Source organism: Apium graveolens, chromosome 11 (assembly GCF_009905375.1).
Source record: "Apium graveolens cultivar Ventura chromosome 11, ASM990537v1, whole genome shotgun sequence".
NCBI lineage: Eukaryota > Viridiplantae > Streptophyta > Magnoliopsida > Apiales > Apiaceae > Apium > Apium graveolens.
The window spans coordinates 196,555,212-196,569,562 of NC_133657.1; the positions used below are offsets into that span (position 1 = coordinate 196,555,212).

Genomic DNA, 14,351 nt, shown 5'->3' on the forward strand with positions numbered 1-14,351 from the left:
TTCTCGTTTATTTCCTTTCAATAAAACCCAATTTTTTGGGTGTTTGTGTGTCTCTACTCTCACCTCTTGGATTGTGTTTTTTGTCTGTCCTTTTGGAGTGTTTGTTATGTTTTTATTTAGTCATGCTTGGGTTTATCTGGTGATGGATCTGTTGAGGACGAATTTATTGATATTTTTGGTGATTTGCAAAGCCTGCATCGGATCTGGGACGGTGGTGATTATTGCAAGAGTTCACCTTTCACAACTAAAGATTGTTCATCTTTCATGGGTTTATACTTTCGGCATGTCTATAGCTGGTATCCAGCATGTAGATAGCTGGGGTGCCTTCGGCATGTCTATAGCTGGTGTCCGGCGTGTAGATAATTGGGATGCCGCTTTTCCAATCTAATTTTATGCGATTGGTGTTTCTGAACACTGGGCTAACCATAGTTTTTATGTGATATGGTCAATTGCGATGTTTCTATTTTCAGAGATGCTGTTGCAATTTGGATCGCTTGGGATGTCTTTGATTTTGTTTTTAATTTCAAGAATTTTTAAATTTTATGTGTTAAATGATCAGGAAACAAATCATCTAATTATTTTTAGTATGTTATTTGTTTTATCACTGGTTGTATCGACAGTTGGGGATTTGTCCCGACTGTACTATATTCAATTTAATGAGAACTTTCTGCATTTGTCAAAAAAAATAAAAATAAATAAACTTAATAATCTTTTGACTATGAATTCATACCTTTTGACCCCTATAATATCCGTCTGCATACCTTTTAACCATTTTCCGCTCCAAAATGACATATCAGTAAATATCGGAGGGTAAAATCGGCTTTTACTTAAATTGTTCCCTCCAAAACAAAAAAATATCAAAGCGAAAAAGAGTTAAAATGTATGAAGACGGATATCAGAGGGGACTTTATACATTTCATATGATTGACAAGATGATCTTTTTTTTTAAAATAAATCACTACAAGAAAAACGGGTAAATATGACCGGTTAAAAATCGGTTATATTTAGTTAAATTCGACCGTTTTCGGTCATATTTAACTAAATACGACTGGTTTTTGGACTGGTCGCATTCGCTCGAGTCATATTTAATAGATCGATCGTATTTAGTATACGCACGGCTAAATTCGACTGCTTAAATTCGACCGAAAGCGGTCGAATTTATTTTTCACCTAAAATTTGAAAATTCCGCCCAAAAAAATTGAATTTTTGAAAAACTTTAAAAAGTCCGCCTAAACTATAAATTCCACCGTATATGGTTAAAAACATAGTTCTAAATTCGACCGAATGCGGTCGAATTAACGAGCACCAGATTTTAAAAAAAAAAACTCGCCGAAAAATTCTTAGATTCCGGTGAGCTTCAAAAAATCCGGCAACCATTCCGATAACAGATTTATCGGCAACCATTTCAATAACCATTCTCAGATTACACTCTTTAATATCCTCACTGGTATGCTTACAAACACAATCCCACAATCCTGCTCTCGACACTCTCCAAAAAAGTTTAAAAAATAGACAAATAGGCATTTGAGCCTTATCATACTAGTGCAGAAACCCACAAGCTATTCCTTTCATACACAAACTCCGAAGCCAGTGTCTACATACTATTTTTCGTTAGTTCCGCATCCCGGAGAAGTTCGCCGACGTCGGATGACCGGAAACACCAGTCGGCGGCGCGAAATGCAGCATGTTCGGCTTCGGTATAATGGCTTCTTCTTTATTCCGACCTCCACTGAGTACACCTCATCGAAATCGAGTTTGATAAAGTCGGTCAGCGTCGGCGATTCGGCGGCGATTCGTTCAGCATCATCGATTCGAGATTGCATTTTTGTTGAATTGTTATTTGTTTTGGTTAGATTTATAAATGCATATGTGTGTGTGTGTTTTTATGTAGAGAGAGTGAGAGAGAGAGAGGAGAAGAAGAGGGGGAGGGAGCAGTCGCAGTGAGAAGTGAAAAGAGGGGAGCAGGGGAGGGGGCAGGGGTGGGAGTGGGATGGGGTTGGGGGTTTAAAGTTAAAAAATATATTGTTTTTTAGTTTTTTTATAAAATATAATATCAACCGTTGGATTATATTTTAGTGTTTAATTTGGCACGTTGGATCTAAATCACGTGGATCGCTGATGTGGCTAGGCTAAATACGACCGCAATAAGTTAAATTTAGGAGTGTCAATTTATAAGTCAGTTTATATATTACGTATTATCTGTTATGAAAATTAAAATTCGGATAACTTCTATAAAAAAATGTTGTTATTTTTTGAACTTTTCTTATAATATTATAATTTATTTTAACAACTCATTATTTTGATAAAAATTTGAAATTATAATTTTGATCGATTTAATGATAAATTTCATTAACAAAAGTATGTGGTGGAATTTAGAATTATGTTTAATTATACTTTATTTGTTAAAATAATTGAGATCTAACGATTAAAATACATATGTTTTTCCTAAAAAATTTAACATTCATAAAAATTTTAAAACGGGTTAAATATCAAATTGGTCATTTACTGCGTCCAAATGTATCAAGTGAGTCACTGATTACAAAACTGACTCAAATGAGTCGCTCATTTGAAAATTTATATAAAAAATATCACTCTATCGTTAGTCGAAATTCTTAAATGTGTTATATATTGAGTTTCACACATTTTTTATGAATGATATTATACCCAAATGAAAGATTATGAGTTTTAGTATTTTACATAATATTTTAATTTTTTTTAAATTTATCTACTATTTATTTTTATTTAAATCAAATAAAACAATCAAAAAATTAAAAATAAATAGTTGATAAAATTTTAAAAATCTTGAAATATTATCTAAAATAGTAGAACTCAGAACCTTTCATTTGAGGATAATATCATTCATAAAAAATGTGTGAAACATAATATATAATACTTTTAAGAATTTTGACTAACGATAAAATGATATTTTGGATACAAATTTTCAAATAAGTGACTCATTTGAGTCAGTTTTGTAATGAGTGTCTCACTTGATATATTTGGACGTAGTAAGTGTCCTACTTGATATTTAACCCATTTTAAAACAAATCGAAATATCAATATTGGACTAACACTAGTAAGAAGTACCGGTCAAAGTACTATTTGATTATTAAAATAGAAAATTAAATACATTATTTTTTTTTATTTTTTATTATATCACTAAAATATATAAATATTAACATCTGTAAGGTTGGATCATTCATAAACATTTTTAACAAAATCGAAACATCGATATTGGACTAATACTAGTAAGAAGTACTAGTCAAAGTACTATTTGACTGTTAAAATAGCAAACCAAATACATTATATTTTTTCTAAATTTTTTTATTTTATCACTAAAATATAAAAATAATGACATCTATAAGGTTGGATCATTCATAAACATTTTTAAAAAAATCCAAACATCGATATTGGACTAACACTAGTAAGAAGTACCGGTCAAACTACTAGTTGACTGTTAAAATATCAAACAAAATACATTAATTTTTTTCTAATTTTTTTATTATATCACTAAAATATATAACATCTGTAAGATTGGATCATTCATAAACATTTTTTAAAAAATTGAAACATCGATATTGGACTAACACTAGTAAGAAGTACCGGTCAAACTACTAGTTGACTGTTAAAATATCAAACAAAATACATTAATTTTTTTTCTAAAAAATTTATCATATCATTAAAATATATAGATCTTTACATTCTTACGGTTGGTTCATTCATAAACATTTTGTAAAAAATCGAAACATAGGTATGAGACTAAACAGTAGTAAGAAGTACTAGTCAAACTACTAGTTGACTGTTAAAATAACAAACCAAATACATTTATTTTTTTCTAAAATTTTTATCATATCATTAAAATATATAGATCTTGATATTCTTACGGTTGGATCATTCCTAAACATTTTTCAAAGAATCGAAATATCGGTACGGGACTAATTGGTCAAACGATTAGTTGACTGTTAAAATAGCAAACCAAATACATTTATTTTTTTCTAAAATTTATATCATATCACTAAAATATATAGATCTTGATATCTTTACGGTTAAACCATTCATAAATATTTTTTTAAAAAAATAAAAAAATTAGTGTGGGACTAAACACTAGCAAGAAGTAGTGGTCAAACTACTAATTGACTGTTAAAATAACAAACCAAATACGTTATTTTTTTCTAAAATTTATATCATATCACTAAAATATATATAAATCTTAATATTTGTTTCGTGAACAGCTCGGTTCGCAAATAACTTGTACAAAGTTAATAAGTTACTTAATTAATTTATTTAGAAAAATAAAATTCTGAAAATAATTAATATTACCGAATGCATTCATAATAGATAAATACAATTGATTTCTACTAAAATTAAAATTTTAAAAAAAGCGGAAAATTTCCCCCACTTTTGCAACAAATGTTTTAAAAGTGCAGAAAATTTCCCGTCATTTCAAAATATCAAATTTGACTGAAAACGGTTGAATTTAGGAGTGTCAAAAAAATTGGTTGGCGGGAAAATTTTTCTCATTTATTTGGAAAGGCTAAATTCGACTGGATGCGGTTGAATTTAGGAGTACGGCTAAATTCAACCGTACACGGGCGAATATAGGATTCCCCCCATTTTTTTGGTAATGGTACATTCGACCGAATGTGGTTGAATTTAGGAGTACTGCTAAATTCAACCGCATACGGTCGCATTTGTTACTAAATTCGACCGTATATATATGACCGTAAATAAATACGACCGCATGCGGTTGAATTTAGCCGCGCCCCTTAAATTCAACCGAAAGTGGTTGAATTTGACCCCGGTTGTATTTGTGCGGTTGTATTTAGCCTTATTTTCTTGTAGTGAATGAATACTGATAACTAGCAAATTAGTTAAGTACAATGTTTGCTCTTTATGTTTATTTTTTCAAAGATCAGATTTTTTTATGATACTGTTGTAATGTTAAGAGTTATGAATGTATTTGGCTAGAAACATTTTCCGATGTAGGGATTTATATGGTTTTTATGTGTTTGCACAGGTTCCATAAATATGGATGAAGCCATCAAGTGAGGACTACTATCAGTGCATTAGTGGGCCAAAAATTCAAAAAAGTTTAGTCAGCAGCGTGCCTCACCTTTGTCTATGGTTCTCCTGCGTAAAATTGATGTTTTCTTACCGAATTCTTCTGTTGGTTTCTGTACTTGCAGGATCTCCTGCAAATTATCTTCTAGTTCAAGCAAATGGTGGGCTGAATCAAACGAGGACATGGGTATCATTTGAAAAAATGACAAAAATAGCCGATTTTTGAAAAAAATTAACCAAAATAGTCATTCTGAAAAAAGTGGTCAATTTTAGCCGATTGAATACTCCACTGTCAGTTGGGTATCCCAATTTGTATAAGATACTCCACTGGTAATTGGGTATTTCATATATGGGATATTTGACTGACAGTTTGGGTATCTCATATAAAGTGAATACTCCGCTGAAGTTGGGTATTCCATCGGCTAAAGTTGGCAAACTTTTCAGAAATTGGTCATTTTTGTTAATTTTGTGTAAAAATAGGCTAAATTTGTCCTTCACCCAAATCATTTTGTAGAGTTCAATACAGTATAAGAGTACATAAAATATTGATTGCTTGATTCTGTAATAATAGTTTCTGAAGTCTCATTGTTTCTTTTTTAATTCAAATGAAGATATGTGACATAGTTGTTATTACAAAGTTGATGAATGCAACTCTTATTCTTCCTTCTCTTGATCACGAGTCCTTTTGGTCAAATCCTAGGTGACCAACTGCAGAAAATAGAAAATCAGAAATAGTTAAGTATTATTACGTTTTTGTAGTGGTTACTAGCTGTTAGTAGGAAGATGTGATTTTGTGTGAAGGATGAACATGGTTTATATATGTGATTGAGACATAATTAGTGGGAGGAATTGATGTATGTATAAACAAATCAGCACTTAATAATTGTTTCCATGATTCAAATAATAAATTAGTGATTTTCTAATCATAAAAGAATCAATTATAGCATAAATCATGAACATGTATGATATTATTTGGTTTATTGATTTTTTAAATCATAAAAAGAATCAATTAGAACTATATCTATATTTTTGTAGGGTGTAATTCGCTAATAAATAATTTATATGACTGTTTACTCTTATTGATTCATGTAATATATTAATCGCTACCAAATTATTGTTGAAGATATTAAATCTCAATAAAAATGTTTAACGTAATATATATGGAGTAGTGTACCGACGATATTAGTTTTTAAGGATATAAAATTAATGTTAAAAAAATCAAACTTATTAAATGATTAATTGGTAAATTTTCTTTTATAAAAATTGAAAATAATTGTGATCAGCAAGATTGATGCTACATTCTTTATTTATTTGAAGAATAAGGTGTCATTGATGTTATCAACTTTTTGTCATGGTAGTTACCATCTTGGTTGCACGTCAAATCTGTTGGATAGTAAGTTGGGTTACCCGAAACCCATGGATAGTGGATGGAGTATCCGATTAAGTATGTTATTTTTTTGTACTACTACATTGAAATCGGCAGAACCCATGGATTGCAATTGGATCAATATGGTTATTATGGATAATCCAGCTGAATTTTTCATGACCAAAAAGGGCAAGCAAATGATTTAGCAAAATAAAATAATAAAGGGTATTTAAAGTAATTTGTAAATCATATTGCTAGTAAACATTAAGAATATATTGATATTGATTTGAAGTGAAATCTTACAACGTACCATATATAGTCATACGAAAACCTTGCAATACAATTATTACAATAAAATTACCTTGTTGAAAGATATATAATGTACGATATTTTTAAGCCCCTCAGGAGAGTTGTTACGTGCAATTATTCTTCCCCGGTATTGATGCAACATGCAATTATTTTTCCCTGATATTGATGCAGATCATCCATCTCCAACTCATGCTGAGCATTAATAGTTAGCAGACATCTATTCCGTAGAGTTTCAATATTATGATGAACACGTTGGTGTAACAAGTTTTCAGTATGTGAACAACTTTCTTTTTCTCCCATCCTATCAAAAAAAACAAACAATATCCAGGAAAATATCGTGTAGCACAGGATCAATCACTTCCAATGTATCAATGTCAATCACATCTTCAACCTTATAGTCTAGGTATTGTAAAGTAGATGAATCCCAACAAGATTTACACGTTTATCGACTGTTAATTCAATAGTATTGTCGTCGTCTGTGATCGAGAAAATTGATTTTGGCACTATCACCATCATCAGCCAATCAAATCCTTCATACCCAGGAACATCAGAGCTGTAGCTCCGCATAAAACCACTTGTAGTATTCTTTACAGAATAATTAAATCCAACACATGATTGTATTGGGTCGTTAAAACAAAGAATGATGCCCATGAAATTGTGCGACTCATTTGGCAGCAACTCTGCATACACTGACTCTGAATATTCACTTGCCCGAGATGGTGTCTCTAAGGATTCACTTGTCCAATACGGGGATTCAAGAATCCAATCATACCATCTAGGGCGACTTTTCTGATCTTGTGACTCAGAGGATTCAGCCGTTGGTGATTCAAGAATCCAATCAGACCATTGTGGACGACTTTTCTGATCTAGATATCCTGTCACGTAAACACTAATTTGATGCCCATATTCAGAATATACCTGTTCTCCATAAAACAAAAAATAACGATCAACACAACCGATAAGAACTAGTTTATTTATCCTATTAAAATGAGAAATGTGTATTTTATGAATTTATGTTATTAGAGGTAATAATTTTTCATTCGATTTGCATTCTTAATAAGTTTGGTAGTTTGTTCTCATAGTTATTAATAGTCTTAGTTGCTCGTGTAGGTGCTACAATGTCGCTTTTTAAAGCCATATGACTAATTACATGATATGGTAGATGGGTTGTGTGTTGTTTTAATTTTTTTTTTGGACAGGTTTGTGGTAATTCAAATATTTAGTTTGGAGGGTGATCTCCAAAGGAAATATTAAGTTTGAGACATCAAAAGGAGTGCAAAATGAGAAATAGAAGGGGCTTACGACAATGAACCAATGAACGAAGTTTTTTACGATAGGTATTGTATCATTGTTTAACGTTACCTCGCTTACTGTACTTATGTTTTTGGATCATTACTTACCTAGAACACACATATTTGTGTGCACACACAAGCCGGGGGTCTTTTGAGGAAACAGACTCTTCATTCTTTTGAATGAGGGTAAGACTGCGTACGATATACCCTCCTCAGACACTGGTCTAGGCGGTATTATTGGGTACGATTGATTGATTGATAATTTTTCATTCGACAAGTAAAGTTAAAAGAGTTAGAGATGAGCTAACCTTAAAAAATAGTTTTGTGAGATCTTTTGTCAGACCAGCACAACCTCTCAAATCAAGCTTTCTAATAGAAATGAGATCCTCCAGGCCCGGAACATCTGTCAAACCGCTATCATATACAAGGGTCAGTTCCTCCAAGTGTTTCAGATTGGATAGATTTGGTAATCTTTGCAGATACTTACAATTACTTGCATCTATCCGTTTCAGATTAGGAGGAAGTTTTCGAACCAAATGCAGATGATCACAGAAGCTAATATCAAGTTCCTTTAGGTTTGACAACCGACCAAAAGCAAATGGAAGAATTCTAAGGTTCTTGTTATACCTTAGTTCCAAGTCCACAAGCTTAGGAAGATATCCGATCGAATCAGGCAAATATGAAACACTCAGGTCATTAGCAATGAGCTTTGTTAATGACTCAATGTTGCCCAGTTTTATAGGCAAAGCTTTCAGACTACTGCATTCACTACAATCTAGAACTATCAATGCTCTCAAGTTGCAGATGGTGTCCGGAAGACTTCTTAGCTTCTTACAACCGTGCATATATAAGAAATTAAGCCCCATTAAACTTCCAACTGACATGTGGACTTCCTCCAAGCTTTCACAACCGTTCAGATTCAAAGTCTCAAGACAAGGAAATTTTGTGAAATCTGGAGTTGTAGTTAAATCTTGAGAATATGACATGTTTAGAGTCTTTAACTTTCCAAAAACAGGTGACACCTGTAACAATGAGTGCCAATGGGAGATTCAAATCAGAATTTTTAAAAACAAATTATCAAATATATGCAAGAAAAGACTAGATTACTAGAATTAACTACCATGTTTATATCCCACATTGTTTTCAATTTGCTCCCCGACAACTCAAGAATAACAATTTTATCCGGATAAAAATCAGAAGGTAAACATTGTAAAGGACAACAATTCCAACAGAGCACTCTCAAATCTTCAAACATATTTTCGAAGCTTCCAGTGAGATTTACCTTACTAAAGTAAAGAAATCTTAATTTACTCATCTTTTTGAAAGTTTTGGTAGTGAATGATAATCCTCTTAGTACATCCTGGTTCTTGTCCCGAGGGATGATACATTCTATTGCTTCTGTTCCCTGACGCATATATATGAAGAAGAAAACTTGATGATCAATGTTTTTGTAAATAAATCTACGAGAGAAAAGAGAATGAAATTACCTTTTTCTTCTTTAACACATCACATATATCTTTTGATACCCACAATCTACTATGTTTTCCAGGCTCATCAGGAGATTCATTACGGGCAATATTCCTTCCCATATCCTGAAGCAGATCATGCATCCCCAACTCATCGTCGTCATTGGTTGTAAGCAAGCATCTTTTGTTTAGAATGTGAATATGACGATCGACAAATGTGTAACAAGTTTCCATTATATTAACAACCTCTTTTTTCTTCAGTCCGACGAAAAAACAAGCAATGTCTAGGTAAACATTTTGCAGCATAGGATCTACCGATTTCAGGGCATGATAGCTAATTTTGAGTTTATTCTCAACATCTCCAATAGGGATTCGTTTCAACTTGTTTATAAACCATCTCCAGTCTCTCTCAGATTGATTAAGCAGGTTCGATCCAAAAACTTTAAGAGCCAATGGAAGCCCCCCAGCATGTTCTAGAATTTCTTTGGACAATTCCTTGAATGTGTCGGGTATTTTATTATCACCAAAGGCATGTTGCATAAAGAGTTGACGTGACTCAACATCACCCAGTCCATTTACCTTGTACTTGGCTTCGACTCTAACTGAATCAAGTAGATCTTCATTCCTTGTCGTTATTATAATTATGCTACCCATAGCAAATGGCCCAACTATAAATTCAAGGGGCATTATGTTGTCCAAATCATCAATAACAATCAGAACCTTTTTCGAACAAATTCTAGCTCTTATCAACTCAATTCCTTGATCAACATTGTCGATCTTTACATTCTTACGTTTCAGAACATTGTCAATAAGTTTCTGTTGTAAACTAACTAAGCCGTTTTCTCTTGTTGAAGCCTCCCTAACATCAGCTAGGAAGCAGCTGCCATGAAAGCTTCCATAGTGTTTGTTATACACAGCTTTAGCAAGAGTTGTTTTGCCAACTCCACCCATACCATGTATACCAACCCTTATGACACCTTCTTTGTCACATCTCAACAATGTTGTTATGGCTGTCACACGAGAATCCAACCCAACAGGATATTTGGCAACATCTAAAGTCTTGGGATTTATTTTGAGAAGAAGCTCATCAATAATTTCATTGATAACATCAGCTTCAGACCTGTAATGCAATATTTTTATTATGAACAGAGCATGGTAGATATTTAGGAGATACTGCAATGCCATTCTTTATAATATGAAAAAGTGCTTGCTGATTCTTTTTATTTGAGTTACCTGTTCTCTGATATATGGTATCCTGAAAAGCTGGCGACTTCAGTTAGTGTAAGTCGCCAATTGTTCACTTTCTCTCTTCCAAAACGAACATGATGTTTTTGAAAAGCTTGTTGAAATTTCCCAGTTTGGTATCGCACAACTGCTGGATTAATGTTGTAGAATACAGGAATAACCAATCGCTGCATTGTCTTGTAACAAAGGAGTATCTCGGCTAGCTCATCAAGGCACCAACTTGAAGAAGCATAATTTTCCGACAGGACAACAATGTAGGTCTTTGATTTCCTAATAGCATCAAGCAATGCATCTGAAATTACTTCACCACTACGTAGCTCAGGATCATCTCTAAAAGTTTGAATACCATTACCATCGAGTTTATCATACAAATGACTTGTAAACTTATTTCTAGTGTCTGAACCGCGGAAACTCAAGAAAACATCCCAACGAGTTGAGTATGAATCAGAAGAGGAAGGAGTTTGAGAACTTGTTGAAGCTAGTGAGTTTAAAACAGTAGATGCCGGAGTTTCAGAAATATTTGAAGAAGGCAGTGAATCAGGAGAAGAGGATGGAGTTTGAGAGGTAGGTGGAGAAGACAATGATTCACACAACAGTTCCCACAACTGGGCTATACAAGAAAAAATGATTTGAAACATTTTTGAAGTTCTAGAAATGAGAGTTCTAGCTGTATCAAAATGATAGTTTGATAAAATGAAGGATAATGAGTTGAAAATGTAGATAACAAAATGGGTGGCCCTTGCTCAATTTCCATACACCTTTTGGTGTTCTTTCATTATTGATACCAACCAGTACCACCCTCCATTTTGACATAAGTATTACTACGACTCAGCAGCACTAAAGAGTTGAGTCATAATGCAGAAAAGTCAACTTGATTTATTCATAAAATTAGGAGATGAGAGGGTGATTTACAGACAAATCAAGTTGACTTTTAATTTATTCATAAAGAATAAGGGATGACTGCAGTGGCGGAATCAGGATTGCAAATTGGCCGGGGCTTAAATGAAATATCGCCAATATTTTTATGTTAGTGGGGAATTAGGTTTCTCCCCGGATGACTGGAGCGTATGTTGCTGTACAAGATTTTGATGAATGCAAAAATGAGTGAAATTTATGAATAATTGTTTACATTTTTCAACAGTTGATTCATGGAAGGCTTGAAATTTAATTTCTGAAGATACACAACAGAAGCTAGAAAGAAATACAATTTTGAAGAAATACCAAGAAAATTGTGTTAGGGTAGCTAGGAAGGACGAACTCTTTGATACTTCATTATGTTACCAGCCCTTCTAAAACTCGAGTTTTTAGGAGAAAGACTTAATCGGATCATATCTCGTCTTAATAAAATGCGTTGTCAAACTTCATATCTTCGTGATCACATCTAGTGTAGATAAATGGTCAGAAATGTAACATGTAATAAAAAATTAAATATGAAAAGGATACACTTCTGCCGAAACATATCAAACCATAAAAAAGCTTTTGTCACTTTTTATTCCATTACATAAAAAGGAAAGGTATACGCTGCTGCAAAAACCTATCAAATTATAAAAAGCTTTGTTACTTTTTATTTCCTTAAAATTGAAGCTAGTCTTAAGAGCCTCCGAAACTTACATGTTCTAACACAAGCTTTGTTTTTACTGACCAAAAAGTGCTCCGTAGAATTCGTTGACTGTCAAAATACACACATATAGGAACAATTAAATGAAGAGTGATGTTGTGCATAAAGCCATTTGAACACATCAGATTCAGATGAAAACATGGTCCATTTTCAGTGGATCATTGGTTGTAATTTTTGTTACCTGTTTCAGCACCCAGGTCGACCAAGCAGAGCACCTTCGCATTCAGCATTTCATGAATTTTTTGGTTACCTGTTTCTGCACTCAAGTCGATCAAACAGACACTTTCGCATTCAGCATTTCATGGAAGAGGACAGAATGATTAGTTCTTGTCACTTTTCGACTGTTCAATTCTTCATTAACTGTGGGGCAGTCATACTCTTCAGTTCAGTACAGTAGACGAATCCCATAAAGTTCTGTATTTTCTGCTACTATAATTCTATCATTACCATTTTTAACATAATAAACAAATGAAAGATAAACGGATTTAAAGAGAAAAATCATCCCTGACAAATGGTGCGACATATTTGGCGGAAAATTTGGACATAATTTTGATCAAGCCCCGAAACTCTCTTAAACAAGAGGTGATAAAAGGATGTTAAATTGGATGTACATAATGTTAACATGGTAATTGTACCAATATACAGAGAGTTAAGTGGGTCTTATAGAGGGCCAAATCACTATAAGGGGTAAAGTAAGGGGTAAAATAACTTACATGGTTGATTGAAACCAAAATCCGACCCAAAATTAACTCGTATAAAAGTGATACTAAGAGGTGGTAAAAGGATATCAAATTGGATGTATACGATATTGACATGATAATTGTACCAATATATGCTGAAAAGTGACTCTTATAGAATGTAAAGTGAATGTAATATGGTGAAAAGTGAATTACATGATTGATTAATTAAAATCAAAATGTGGCCCAAAGTTGACTCTTATAAAGTGGTATCAGAGGATGCTAAAGTGGTCATAATTCACTTGGATGAGACTAATCAAGCCCTGAAACTCTCTTTGTTGGAATAATCTTAAATTTAGTTATTAATTATTTGTTTATTTAATTATTAGATATTTAGCAATAGATTAATTATTAGAGAAAAATATTAATTTAGAATTGTTTAGTAGTGGGGTAGTGGAGTAGTGGAGTTATGGAGTAAATTATGGACATGTAATTTACCCATTAATTAGTAGTGGTTAGTTTTAGTAATAGTTAGTTTTAATATGTTTGTAAAGCCTATATAATGGCTAGTTTACCTTGAGTTTTAGAAGAAGGAAAACAAATAAACAAAAAAAATAGCAGCAAAAAAAAAAAAAAAAAAAAAAAAAAAAAGTACAAGTTCTCTGCAAAAAAAATGTAGGTGTCTTCTTTTTTCTCTAAGTTTTTCCAACATGGTATCAGAGCTATATGTTCTAGGGCTTGTGAGACTTTTATAAAAATACATAAATTTATATATATATATATATATATTAAGTATTTATGTGTGATTTCAAATGACATTAAAAATTTCTCCATATATATTTAGTGAAGTATCAAGATGAAATGATAGGTGGAAAAGAAAAGAAAAGCAAGAGATCAATGAGGGAGGAAGAAATTGGAGGAAAAAATGAGGGACTGCTATTAGCTAAAGGTTTATCCTCAAAAGGCACAGGGAACAAAGTTCAATGCAACCATTGTCATAAGATGGGACATGAAGAAAAAGACTGCTGGTACAAAGGAAAGCCACAATGCTACAAATGCAAAAAATATGGGTATCTGGCAAAGAATTGTAGATTTCAGAATGATGAAGAAAGGATGGCACAATTGATCGAGGGAGAACCACTCCTTTAGAGTTGTGGAGAGAAAGTGCTCCAAAGTGTTTTTGGAGAGAAAGTGCTCCAAAGTGTTTTTGATGAGATAGTGCATCAAAATTGATGGTGGTGAGAAGTGCATCACAGGCGAAGAGAAAGTGCTTCGTAAATTTAAGATTATGGGGTGAATGTTGGAATAATCTTAAATTTA

At 32.7% G+C, this 14,351-nt stretch overlaps 1 protein-coding gene across 3 annotated transcripts; it reads right to left on the minus strand.

Annotated features, from left to right (window-relative positions):
* Window positions 1-6,688: 6,688 nt before the first annotated feature.
* On the minus strand, window positions 6,689-11,635 carry LOC141698471 (TMV resistance protein N-like). 3 transcript variants are annotated; one of them, XM_074503176.1, is made up of 5 exons: window positions 10,725-11,635; window positions 9,513-10,611; window positions 9,308-9,430; window positions 8,334-9,047; window positions 6,689-7,651 (listed from the first exon to the last, which is right to left on the minus strand). In XM_074503176.1, exons 1-5 carry the CDS (start codon window positions 11,372-11,374, stop codon window positions 7,133-7,135), a joined length of 3,105 nt encoding a protein of 1,034 aa, XP_074359277.1. In that variant the 5' UTR covers window positions 11,375-11,635; the 3' UTR covers window positions 6,689-7,132. The 3 variants fall into 3 exon arrangements, with proteins under 3 accessions (XP_074359277.1, XP_074359276.1, XP_074359278.1); XM_074503175.1 differs by having other exon boundaries at window positions 9,146-9,430; XM_074503177.1 differs by lacking the exon at window positions 9,308-9,430 and having other exon boundaries at window positions 10,725-11,634.
* Between the last annotated feature and the right edge of the window lie 2,716 nt (window positions 11,636-14,351).

Coding starts and splice junctions, on each gene's coding strand:
- LOC141698471 (XM_074503175.1), bottom strand. CDS start 11,374: ATGTTTCAAATCATTTTTTCTTGTATAGCCCAGTTGTGGGAACTGTTG. Junction 9,431..9,512: donor ATGTGTTAAAGAAGAAAAAG/GTAATTTCATTC, acceptor TATATGCGTCAG/GGAACAGAAGCAATAGAATG. Junction 7,652..8,333: donor TCACAAAACTATTTTTTAAG/GTTAGCTCATCT, acceptor TATGGAGAACAG/GTATATTCTGAATATGGGCA.